The 13,316-nt window shown below is 39.1% G+C and overlaps 1 protein-coding gene across 1 annotated transcript in view; it reads left to right on the top strand.

Moving 5' to 3' along the window:
• Window positions 1-13,316, top strand: part of RYR3 (ryanodine receptor 3) — a 346,984-nt gene that overhangs the window by 239,744 nt on the left and 93,924 nt on the right. The window contains exons 70-71 of the mRNA XM_063289977.1: window positions 3,206-3,293; window positions 3,391-3,483. Of these exons, the coding sequence (XP_063146047.1) occupies window positions 3,206-3,293; window positions 3,391-3,483 (181 nt within the window). The remainder of the gene's footprint in view (window positions 1-3,205; window positions 3,294-3,390; window positions 3,484-13,316) is intronic.

Genomic DNA, 13,316 nt, shown 5'->3' with positions numbered 1-13,316 from the left:
TCATTAGATAATCCATGCTCTTAGTGTTTTGAAAGATGGAGGAAATGTTCTGTCTGTCCATTTTCTCCGTGCCATTCTTTTAAGTGTTGATCATATCTTCCTTCAGTTGCCCTTTTTCTAAGCTAAAGAGTTGCAAACTTCATACTGTAGCGACTTCTTGTAAGAAAAGTGTTTGAGCTCTCTGATCATTTTAGTTGCTTTCTTCTGCATTTTTTCCGACTTCGTGATATTCCTTTTCAAGATGACAACATACCAGATATCTGAATAAGGGCATTGCCACGATGGCAGCCTTATATTCAACCCCTTTCCTGATGATTCCTAGCACAGAACGTATCTTTTTTTCAGAGCTGCCAGCATACATTAAATTATCCACTATGCCCTCACACTTGTTTTCCTTGTCAGATGCAGATGGCTCAGACCCAGTCACAGCATATGTGAAATTAGAGCATCTTGCTCCAGCATAAATCACTTCAGCTACTTAACTAGAATTGTGTTTGTCATTAGGTTGACCCAACCAGTTTAGAGAGATCCTTTTGGAGCTCTTCACAATCACCTTTGATTTCTATCATCCTAAATAATTTAGTATGATCCACAAACTTAGCCAGATTGCTCCTTACCTATAAGTCAAGATGATTTATAACCAAGTTAAAAAGCACTGGTCCTAGCAGAGATCCTTGAGGGATTCTACTTTTTTTCTTCCCTCCATTGTCTCCTACTTATTCCTACTCATTGCCTTCTGTTTTTAACCAATTATTGGTACATAAAAGAGTAGGTTCTTTAATCCATGAAATCTTCAGTGAGGAACTTTGTCAAAGGCTTTTTTGAAAATCCAAGTACAGCATGTCAATAGGGTCTCTTTCTGTGGTGAGCCAGAGAGAGGACTTTTGAGAAACTAAGGGGCCACATGTGTTAAACCTGGGAAATGAAGAAAACATTAGAAAGAAACTCAAACTGACTCCTCTTTAACTCCCTGGAGTTTAAGAGTGAGGGAAGGGAAAACACAGCCAGGCTTTAGATTTTGTTGCTATAACCTATATTAGTAAAGTAGAGCTCCAGCATTCTTGTGGATTTTATCTTCTGACTTGGTCTACCTCAAAGGGCTGATACTTTCATCCCTGTGTAAGTTAATACTCTTAAAAAAAAAAACCTTTATAAGATTGTTGAGGCAGGATTTATTTTTGTGCAATCTACACTGATTCTCCTTGTTCATCTATGTGCTTAGCTATTTTTTATTTTATTCATGTTTTTACCAATTTGCCTAGAACAGAAGTTGGCTGGTCTATAGTCTGCCCTGAATCTATTTTTAAAAACCGGCATTATGTTGGCTATTTTTAGTTTCCTGGCACTGAGCATGATTTGAAGGACCAGTTACATATTTTTGCTAGGTCAGGAACAATTTCACATTTAAGTTCATTAAAAGCTCTTGGATAGATACCCTCAGGACCTGGTGATTAGTTCTCTTGTGGTCTCAAGATGTTCTAGATTATTTTCTCTTATTACTTCAGCTTGTAACTCATGAATAGCCCAGCTTGATCTGGCCAAGGCCCATCTTAGTCCAACATCAACATTCCCACTGTGGTGAACTGTATGTCTCTAGAATTCTCACAACAGAGAAACAGTTATACCCCTCCCCTGCCATTGTTCTCCTGTAATTCATATTTGAAGGTATGCTGTCCCAAACCCAAACATAATATTGTGACTCCAGTCTTTCTCAATTTTTCCAGCCTTGTTTTAAAGCATCCCGGTCAGTTGCCATCACAAATTCCATATATCAATTATGCTTTAGTTTTTCTGATTTCTTCCATAAGAAAGTAAATACAGGCTCAGATCTATGTTCTCTACCTTCTACCTTTACTATCTGTAATAAAGGTAAATATATAGAATTCATTCAGTTTCTCTCCAATATTCATATCCTCCATGAGCATTTTTTTCTCTCCTTTGTCATCTAATGGCTCAGCCGCTTTCCTGGCTGGGTTTTTTTTTTTTTTCGTTCAAATATATTTATAGAATTCATCAGTTTCCCTTAGTGGTTTGTTGTTGTTGTTGTTATTGGCAATATGTTCCTTGAATTGTTTTTCTGTTCATTATTAACCTTTGAGGAATTAAGGTATATTCAGAAAAACTTCCCTTTAAAATACAAACAGAAGTCTATCAAACATTTGCCTTTTGTACAATTGTTTGTGTGCTTGCTTGCCTCAGTAATGTTAAAAATTCATATGATAAGTAAATAGTAGATTCTGCTTATCTTGGACCGATCAGCAAGAAAAAAGTCAAGGTCACTCACAAGAAGTGAGTCAAGGTCACTTCATGGATCAACAGGCAGTGTTAACTAATCCTGACAAGTGGAAAGTTTGATAGTGTTGACACCTGACACAACAAAGAATAGAGTGCTTTCTTGAGAAAAATCAATAATGAATAGGACAAAGAGAACATTATTGTCCTCAAGCTTCACTAAATTTAGGATAGGCAGGAAAAGAAACATGTGAATGATTGCCTCCATATCAACTCAAATGGATGTGAAGCAATTTAAAAATTCAGAATAGTAAGGATACTTGAGATTATACTGAAGACATATAAAAAGCTTTTAAAACTCAGTCTTTCAGCCTCCTAAAACAGTTTGTTACAACATTTACAATTCAGAGATTTATCATTGTGAAACTGAGTGAAGTTATTCCATAATATTAATAGTATTCTGCTTTACTAAAATATAAAATCATTTTTTCTAATCTTGTAAACTTACATCCTTGTGGCCCAAGGCAGTTTAGGCTATTTCTTTGTTAACATGAATGTTCCTGTATTTAAACATAAGCCTTTTCTGATATCATTGTAGTACTAAAGATGATGTGTAATTCTTGAAAAGAACAAAAAAGAAAAAGTCTATGGATTCTAAACTATGAAAATGCATTAAGGCTTTAAGTTGCTAAACAAGGAGTATCTATTGATTTTGTTGCCGTGATTGACAGATATCCTTGCTACGCTTACTAAGAACTAAGTTCCGTTGTTAAGCTCAATGGGATTTATTTTTGTGGAGATGTGGATTGAATTGCACTATTAATGCATCCTGCCAGTAAAAGTAAACAACTCTCCTATGAGCACTGATACTTTGAGACATGGTGCCAGAAACAATGTGCCAAAATGAAGATTAAAAAGTGAAGGAAATGGCATGAACTTCAGTCTAATAATCTTACGTTGCTTTTCTTTTAAGATCAAACTGGCTTAAAAAACCAGATGCTGATTCTGATGAACTTTTCCGAATGGTAGCAGAAGTTTTCATCCTGTGGTGTAAATCACATGTAAGACAATATTTCACATATTGTTTTTACAATGTATGCACATTGATAGATATGTAAAATAAATGCTCAGAAGTGATATTTATCACTTTTTTTCCAGAATTTTAAGAGAGAAGAACAAAATTTTGTGATTCAGAATGAAATTAACAATTTGGCATTTTTGACAGGCGACAATAAGAGTAAGATATCAAAAGTAAGTGAAAAGTGTTCAGATCCATTCAAATGTATTTTGTTGTAACAATTGTATTAAAGGTAATCTGTTCTTTGCTGAAGTTGAGTAATTAGTTCTTAAAGTGGAAATCAATTATATCACATAGTATGATGTAAAAAAGCATGATTATAATCAGATTTTAAAGATTAAAATATAGTTTCCTTAATACAAACATAATCCTATATAGAAACATACCAGTACAGATTTGTATTAAGGGTTTTTGGTTTTGTCCTTTTTGCTGTACTGAGACAAGATGTCATGTTCACTGTTTCAGTGTGCAATGTACATCGTAACGTTTCACATGCCGTGGCGCTGACGCGCATTTCTGTTTAGGAGGGAGCTGCTGTGAGACCTTGTGCCAAGCTCTGTATGTGAAATCGGTACAATGGAATGTTTTTGGGCTATGTTATCTGTTCAAGGACTTTTCCCGCAGACCATCAGAAACCGTTAGGAACACCTGGGATTGTGAGCTTGGGAAGATTCTACGGGGGGAGGGATCTCATTTGCACCGAGGGTTTTTAGTTTGCATTTGGCGTGCTTTAATCATTCTCAGCTTTCTCTGTGATCCTGCATACTATTCTTTAATAAATCAGATATCTTTGAATTCCTGCTCATGAGTCTGATGGTGTTTTAGAATAGGCAACCATTACACAAGATGAACCTAGCACTTCTTTTAGGCAGATTTCTAGCTGTGTATGCATGTGTGTGTGTGTGTGAAAAAAGCTTGCATCTCAGTAGCTCTAGGAAATATCATAATTAGTAGAAGAGATCCACTTACCTAAAAAATTGAAATCTGATGCTCATACTATAGACAACAATGATTCTTAGACATTTTTGAAACTAGTGTAGAGGGGATATTAAAAATTCTTTGTTTATTAAGTTTGAGATTACCACTTAGAAAAAGCGAAGCCCATTCTTATTGAAGCAATCCATGGATTTTTGTCAATAAGAAGATTAAATGAATAATTCATAAATTCCTAGTAGAGGACTGACAATCTGAAAAGAGGAGAAAGTATTATTTATATATATATAGATATAGATATAGATATAGATATAGATATAGATATAGATATAGATATATGAAAGAGAGAGAGAGAAGAGAAATGTTTTGACATTAATGCCTAAGACCCTCTACCAAGGCATAACAGCAGCGCACACAAAGATTATAGAATCATGGAGTTGGAAAATACTTTAGAGGCTATCTGGTCCAAACCATTGCTTGGTGCAGCATCTGCTAAAATGTTTCTGAGTGGTGGCCATCTAGCCTTTGTCTGAAGATCTCCAGGAAAGCAGAACCCACCGGTTCCTGTTCTATTGTTTAACAGCTCAAACAGCCAAGAGGTTCCTCTTGCTGTCTAGCTTGAACCTACTTCCTTGTACTTTTAGCTCATGGTACTGCTCCTAACCTCTGGGCTAACAAATAATAAATATCATCCCTGTGATATGTGATGGCTCTTCAGATATCAGAAGATTGGTAGTACATCCCTCCTTAGTTGTTCTATGAGCTGTAGATTATATATACCTAGATTCTTAGGGTATTAACATGGTTCAGTTCCTAGGATCTCCCAATATGGCTAGGAAAGCTACACAGAACCCTAAAAAAAAAAATGCTGCCAGTCAATTTTTGACAATATTTGGTTAAATGGACCAAGTATCTGACTCAGTATAATACAGGGTTCAATTTTTTAATACAAATAAATATATGAAATGTTCATTTTCCTCTATGGATATGGCTACTAAGCTTTTCATAAATGTCTGGAGTGACCAGGTCTAAGAAACCAAAGTTGTCAGTAACAAAGGTTTTCTTTCTTGGGTGCAGGACATAGAATAATCAAAGCCTCTGTAATGTGATCTTCTATTTGACAATTTTAATAGTCTAATAATTAATTGACTTGATATTTTGAGGTATATTACTAAATTTGCTGTCTTGAACTTGTGAAAAAGCAATGCTCACCAAGGCCATTAGCTACCTATTAGAGTCTCCTGCCTGAATTACTTGCCCTGCAGCACATAGACCTTCCTGGAAGTGGGGTGGTGTAGTTGACAAGTATTAAGTAGAGACAGTTAAGAAATAGCAATGGAGGATTGCTGTTGGTTAGAAAAGGAAGTACTGGTTGTGAGAGGATAGTGATTTGGAGGTGCCTGAAGGAAAAAAGGAGAAGAAAAGATCTTTGACCTTTCTTGGTTAGGTCACTGAGGGTTCTCTTGATCAGGTTGTCCACAAATCACAAACGAAGAACAGTAGTGGATGAAAACAGTGGCTCCATCCTGCCACTGCTCCTATGGCAGGATGGAGCCCCAAAATACACAAGCCTGACACACCTCTTTGTCCAATTGTATTGTTACCAGGGATGCCAACATACAATATAGCCAAAGAACTTATTAAAAAGCTTGTGCATCTCACACAGGGGAGCAAAAATTCTATCTACTCCCCACTACCATGCCTCCAGAAAAATCAAACACCTAAAAATAGAAGATGAAATTGTGGTTTTATTCGATATCACAGCACTCTTTATATCAGCAGATCCAGAACTAGCAGAAGAATCCATGGCAGCAGTACTACAAAACACATCTGACCTAGCCAAATACACTAAGATAAAAATACCCAGAATCATGGACCTCACCAACCTCTGCCTCACTACCTACCTTTGGTTTGATGGACAAATATTCCAACAAATCACCCATGGGATCACCACTCTCAGGACTCATAGCAGAGCCCGAAATGCAGCATCTAGAAACTATAGCACTCCCAGACATGCAACCAAAAATATGGATCTGGTATGTAGACATCTTTGTCATAATAAAAAAGGAACAACTAGAGAAGACACATGAAACAATCAACAACATCTTCAAAGGAATAAAATTCACAAGGGAAGAAGAAAAGAACAATACACTACCCTTCCTGGATATCCTCATCAGCAGAGGAAACTATGGCAAATTAGAAACACAAGTCTAACAAAAAACAACCCACACTAACCAAATGCTCCATTACCAAAGCAAGAACCCAACCTCCGACAAGACGAGCTGTGTAAGAACGTTATTCAGATGAGCACAAACACACTGCAGAAACCCAGAACACCAAAAAAAGGAAACAGATTGTCTATACAACATCTTCCAACAAAACGGATACCCGCGCAACTTTGTCAAAAAATGCCTGACCACTCAACCCACTACAGCACAACCAACACAAGCTAAGGAGTAATACTACCATACCTCAAAACATCTCAGAAACAAGCAACAGACTATTACAACCACATGGCATCATTGTAGCACACAAACCAACTAAAGCCCTCCAAAACATCTTAAGTAACCCAAAAGACCCAGTAGCCCAAGAAGAAAAAACAGGAGTCATCTACCACATACAGTGTAAGCACTGTAACAGCCACTGTGTAGGACAGACAGGCAGAAGACTAGCAGAGCGCATCCACAAACACCAACTAGCAGTCAGAAGACACAATGAGAACTCCTTAATCTCACAACACATGGACAGACTCAACCATAGTTTCAACTGAGAAACTGTGAGCATCCTAGACCACGCTAAATCCAAAAATGCTAGGGAGTTCCTGGAAGCTTGGCATTCAGATAAATCAGCCATTAATAGACACACAGAAATAAACCATATTTACACACCATTCAAAAGAGACAAAAAAGCTAAGAAGGAACCAAAAACACCAGAACACATCCTGTCCAGGAGCCAACATCCAGATAAGCAGAGTTTAACAAACAAGCAGGAAACAATTCCCTAATCAAGGAACTACCAAGGTGAAAACCACAGCCCCACCAACACGGGCAGGGCAAGCTATGTATATAAATGGGGAGCAAACCCCACACTCACTAGCACTGATGATGTTACCTGATCAGGTAATGAAACCTCTGCAAGCAAACAACCAAGCTCAGAGAGCACCAAGGACTCCACAGTTCAACCCTGAACTACAGATATTCTCTTTTATATCTATTTTATTTCCTACATTCCTATGTTATTTTTTGAGCTCTGTCTTGTACTTCACTAATACTACTTCTGTATTACTGTTGTGATGCCTGTTTATCCTATTAATCTATTCCTATCCCATATTCTAAGGCTGTTCTTTTATAACTTAGTTTATCTTCGCTGCAATATCTACCTTCTAGTTCTGTATTGCTGTATTATTATGTCCCTTTATCTCTCTAGTGTTATGTCTCTGTATTTCTCTATTCCGGTAGTTGTATCCTCCTTTCCAACACAATCTGGTAGGTCTTTTATCTCTTTGGTTTTCTTTTTTTTCCATGCTCTGTTTGTCCACCAAAGGCCGGGAGCAAGAGCTCTTCAGCCTACGTTGTCCCATGGGTGCTTTGCTTTTCCTCTCAGGAGTGGATGCACCAGCTGGTGGGAAGAGGACAAAGACTTCTCTCTTTCAGACTGGAAGAGGTTTTGCTCCCATTCCAAGTCTGAGGCTGGGGGGAAGGGAGAACGATTTTCACACCCTGGTTTTCCAGCTGCTGCTGCCCTTGTTGCTCAGCAGGGCTGTGGCTTTGCTGCTGTACTCTGGGCTTCAACCTGTCCAGGAACCCCTACTGGACTCTATGACCCACCATCTTCTACAGCCAAGACTCAGGCAAAAATGACCTGGGAAAAGAGAAGATTGGAGAGGGAGAACAGTTTTGATTCCCCCACCCCTTTCTTAAGCAGAGTCAGTTAAGAAAGGTGACAGCTGTTGTGGCCAGAGAGAGGAGGAGTAGAAAGCAGCTGGGTGGAATCCATGAGGGGCTGGGACAAAGAGAAGAGGAGAGATGTCAAAAGAGATTCTGTATTCACCTAATGGGAAATTCCCACAGAGGGCAAAGAGACAAGAATGGTTGCTGCAGCAACAACACCAGGGAGGCAATTAGTATTGTATTATGAGCAACCAACCTGGTAGGGGTTACTCTTCAGCCTTAGAAACTGAAGAACCTAACCAGTTTCAGCCTGCACCACAAGAATTAGCATCAGTGGGAACGGTACTTGGAAAGACACAGGTGCAAGCTAGGCCAGCTGGCTCACAGCCTGAATGAGGCAAAGTCTCAAGCGCTAAAATATGTCACAAATTACAAACAGCAGAGCAACAAAAGAGAACTGTCTACTTGAAACAAAGAAACATGACTCAGCAGATTAATCAAGCTGGCAATCGGGTTTATAAAAAAGGAACATCTGCTTGACCAGCATTTTTGGCAAGTAAATTCCACCCCTCTTCCTGAAACTTTGCCAGGATGTATCTATACCTAAAAGATCAGAGTTGTGCAGCTAATGATTTTCCTTGTGACCCTCTATGGAAGTGAAAGTTGGATATTGTAGACACAGGATAGAAAGAGTATTGATATTTTTGAACTTTGCTGTTGGAGAAGACTCCTGAAAATACCATGGATAGCCAAGAAAACAAGCAAATGGATCATCAAACAAATCAGCCCAGAGTTCTCATTCAAGGCATAAATGACCAAGCTCAGATTATCCTACTTCAGACATCTTATGCAAAGACCAGCTCTCTGGAGAAGTCTATAATGCTGGGAAAGGTGGAAGGAAAGAAAGGAAGAGAACAAATAGCCACCAAGTGGACGGACTCGGTTATAGTGGCGATGGGTGCCAGGTTGGGAACAGAGCCTTCTGGAGGAAATCTGTGTGATCACTAAGAGTCGACATTGACTTGATGGTACATCATCAAACTGATAAACTGCCTCAATCTGACTGACCCCAGGAGGTGTACCTGAGCAAACCAAGGCAAAATATTTCAATAAATAAAACAATCCAATAACAATAAAATCATAATAATTGTGTAAATGACAAAAAATGTTACATCTTAGGGTCCAAAGGGCTGCTAAAACACGTTTTCTATTTTATTTGGTCACAGATTGCTTTCTTTTTTCCTTGTTTTTTGAGCTGCTCAATGACTATAATAAAGTACTACTTTTTGTGTAACAAACCTTAGACCCTTTACCCACCTCTGAGTACACAAATGGAAAATATATTACAACACACTTTGTAATGCATGACTACAAATAATTAATTAACTATCCCCAGATGAAATATATACCTTCCACATATGAGAGACATTTTGAAATATGCTGGACTTCATGATCACAAATGTATAAATTTAAAACATATGTTAGACCTGACAAGTAAAGGCTATAAAATATTAACTTGCTGAAATGTATTATTCACAGCTTTTAAAGCAATTACAGAGCTATAAAACATGTTAAAGATAATTGTATGCATCTTTAAATGCTTGTTAATTAGTATTTTAAAACACTTCTTTTTAAAACCCTCTTTTCAGTTTCCTATTGTTACAGTTTTCATGATTTTGTCTCTTATTTATGTATTTTTATGACTTGATGTTAAATTGAAAGTTTCAAGCTCCTTTTAATACAGAACAATTTAAAAACTACTCAAAGTGTGCATGTGTATATAAGCCAGCTACCCACACATACACATAGGATGTACAACTGGTATTCTGATGTATGAACATCTAGACCTTTACTTTTCTTTCAGTACTTAGTAATACAAATTAAAATATTTAAGTTGGAGTATGGGGAACTCTCCCAATGAGACTGTTGCTTTCATCATCTCTGTTAATATTTTATCTATTCATTTATTCAATTTATTTAATCCATTTATATTCTTCTGCAATAAATTTGGCTCTCAGCTGCTACATTTTCAGTACATTGTGGCTGGGGGAACTGTTCTACCATTTATTTTTTCATTTGCACATTTAAAAACTCAGAAGATTGGGTCCCTTATATTGTTGAAATTGCAAGGTTCGTTCACTATTTTTTCTTGAACATATTTCAGAAGCAAATTTTAAAAAGGTATATTGAATGATCATTTAGGAATTGTTGTCCATTACGGGAACCCAATAATACTCCTTTCTTTGAATCAGGCTATATGCTGTTTTTCTTTGTTTTCCTTGTTAGTTTTGGGTTATAAGGCTGAGTGAGGAGGACATCTCAGGCAGCAGATGCTGGAGAGAATCCATATACCCTAAGCTGAAATGGAGGGAACAGTTGTAGAATTCAGTTTGATCTGCTAGTCTGTTCAGTTTCTGTTCAGCCTCAGAAACAAAGAACCCTAATTACAATTCATAATCTTTCCAGCCTTAATTGACTTGTGGCCAAGACATCAGAGTGTTTCCCTCTTTTATTCAGTTTAGTCCAATCTTTAAGACTTCCACTTGCCTTTAGAGCTTAAGTGCATGGTGGCCAGAAGAAGAGATTTATCAGTGGTGACACCTTATCAATATTACCCACTCTGGAACACATTTTTATCTATATACCTATTTAATAGTCTTTTCTTCAGAAAGGCTTTTAATAATTTAGCTATGGTAGAAATGTTTATTATTATTTTAGTACAAGTTTCACTAACACAGCATCTGGGAGTATCAGGTCATCTGTGAGCCCTGCAAAATTAAAATAATTTTAAGGTGAAAAAAGAGGCCAATATTTCACGATACCAGGAATTCAAAGGATTTCAATTTTCTCACATGAAATTATGCAATGTTTTGGGCAAGATCACTGAAATCTGAAAAAGTAACATCCCTATTTATTTGCAGGTTAGAAAAACAAAAACATTGCTAGTTATTTCAATATTCTATTGATTAATTGTTGCTTTTGTTCTCTGCACTGTCTTTGTTTTACTAGGTTTTTAGGACTATCCATGTCATTATTTTATTTTTTTTATGATCCACTTTGTAGGCTGTAAACTTATAAAGTAGGAAAACAGCATATCAGTGTTTTAAGTAAATTAATTAATATTAAGTCTTACTGTGTAGTGTCATATTATATCTGTTACCTTCTGTTTCATATCCCTGTGGGTTTCATAAGCAGTGGTTGATTGGAGCAAAGAAATATAGTTTTGTTGTAGAATAATTCTGGAAATAAGTCAAATTGTGTTCAGTGGGGCTTATGTCCTGTTCAGACTAAAGGCAACCAGGCAGATAAATATCAAAAATACTTTTTATTAAATAACTATTTATAATAAATAAGTCCTTTGAATCGAGAAAGAACTGGGTTCAATCAAGACTAACTAGTCAGTGGCAAGGCAACTGGCAAGATTGTAGGAGGAGCTGGCAACAAGGCAGTGGAACTGGACTCCCCAATGAAGACTGGGAGGCTGGAAGAGACTGGAGTGCAGGATGCTACTGAAGCTGAAGACAGCAGATCTCAAACTGGAACATTACTCGAACTAAGCTGATGCTGGGACACCAGATGAAACTGACCCGAGCCCCCTTGACTCTTCTGCAGACTAAGGACCGAACTGGACTGGACTCGAGGATTTGGGCTAGACTGGATACTGGGAACTGGAGGCTCGAAGCAAGGCTGAGAACTCGGAACAAGGCTGGACTCAGCAGGGAGCTCTGGACTAGGCTGGGCACTCTGGACTAGGAACTTGGAGCTAGGCTGAGAACTCGGAGCAAGGCTAGACTCAGCTGGAAATTCTGGACTAGGCTGGATTCTCTGGACTAGGAACTCGGAGCAAGGCTGGAGGCTCGGAGCAAGGCTGGACTCAATTGGAAGCCCTGGACTAGGTTGGGTTCTCTGGACTAGGAACTCAGAGCAAGACAGGAGACTTGGAGAAGGACTGGACTCGGCTGGAAGTCCTGGATTAGGCAGCGGTTCGGGTTCACAATGAGGTAGGTGTGAAACTCCTGAGCAAGACTGAGCAATCAAAGCACGGTTAAACCGGACTGAAGATTCACTGTGAGGCTGTGATCCAAGGCACACCGAAACTGCATGGAAGAACTGGAGCTAACCGGCTATGTAGAAACGTTGCAAGGCTGCACCGGAGATTCGGGGTAGAACTGCGGACTGGAGGCACGACCGGGTGGGAATGGAGATGCTGGGCTTGGCTGGAATCCCGAAACCAGGCGAGACACACTCCCAGAATGCACACAAGATGACCGTGGAGGGCCAATACTGGAAGGAAAGCTGAGGTTGCTGGGCTTGGTGATAAAAGGATCTTCGATGGCAGCAGAAGCAGGATTTAAGTCCTCTTCACTGAAGAGCAATTGCTCTGCTTCCTCTTTGGTAACAGATGCTGACTGCAATACGGGTAAGGACTCTTCTGTGGATGCTGCAGGCTTGCAGGATCAGTTGCCTCCAGCAGCTTGCTCCTTGCGCATCTGCCTTTTATGCTGATCCTTCGCACGCCTGGACCCTTCTGTAGCCAATTGGGCTGCCTTCTCCTTTGTATACTTTTCTGCCTGTCATTGGCGCACGCTGACCAGAGGATTCAAATCCTCCACCAAATCTTGGCCAATCAGCGCCTTAGGTTCTTCCCGCGTTGCTGACTCATCTTCTAGTTTCAGTTTCCTGGTTTCAGCCTGGTGATGTCCTAACTACCAGGAAACACACTGAGACAATGACTTGGTCTCTAATATTTATTACTAGTACTTAACAAGAATCCTAACAAACTGAGGAAGCGTGGGAAAAACCCAGCCATATAAACCCCAAAGGTTAAGGCGGTCCCGATCTGTGTCTCTTTGAATGGCTGAACAGTTCCTCAGTGCTACGCATGCGCTTGACAGTCTGGGTGGGAGCCCCCTGCTCGCCATCCTTACTCATGACATCACCCTCCCCTCCAGATTGATATTCCATTTCAGACCCCTCCCCTCCAGAGTCTTGATAAGATATGTTGTCTGCTTGTAAAGTCCCATGGGAACTGGGCAAAGAAGGCAATTCTTCAAAGGACAACTCCTCCACGGACGAAGCAGTGCTGCCCTCCCAATCCGATAACGCCTCCGAGCCAGGTGGCTGCTGCTGAAAAACATCTAGAGAGTTAGCAGGGTCAGCCCCCCTCCCCCCTGGGAAATGCA

This window comes from Candoia aspera, chromosome 1 (assembly GCF_035149785.1).
Source record: "Candoia aspera isolate rCanAsp1 chromosome 1, rCanAsp1.hap2, whole genome shotgun sequence".
Lineage (NCBI taxonomy): Eukaryota > Metazoa > Chordata > Lepidosauria > Squamata > Boidae > Candoia > Candoia aspera.
Note: the sequence above shows the minus strand (reverse complement) of the source record. Positions and strands in the feature narration are given on the sequence as shown.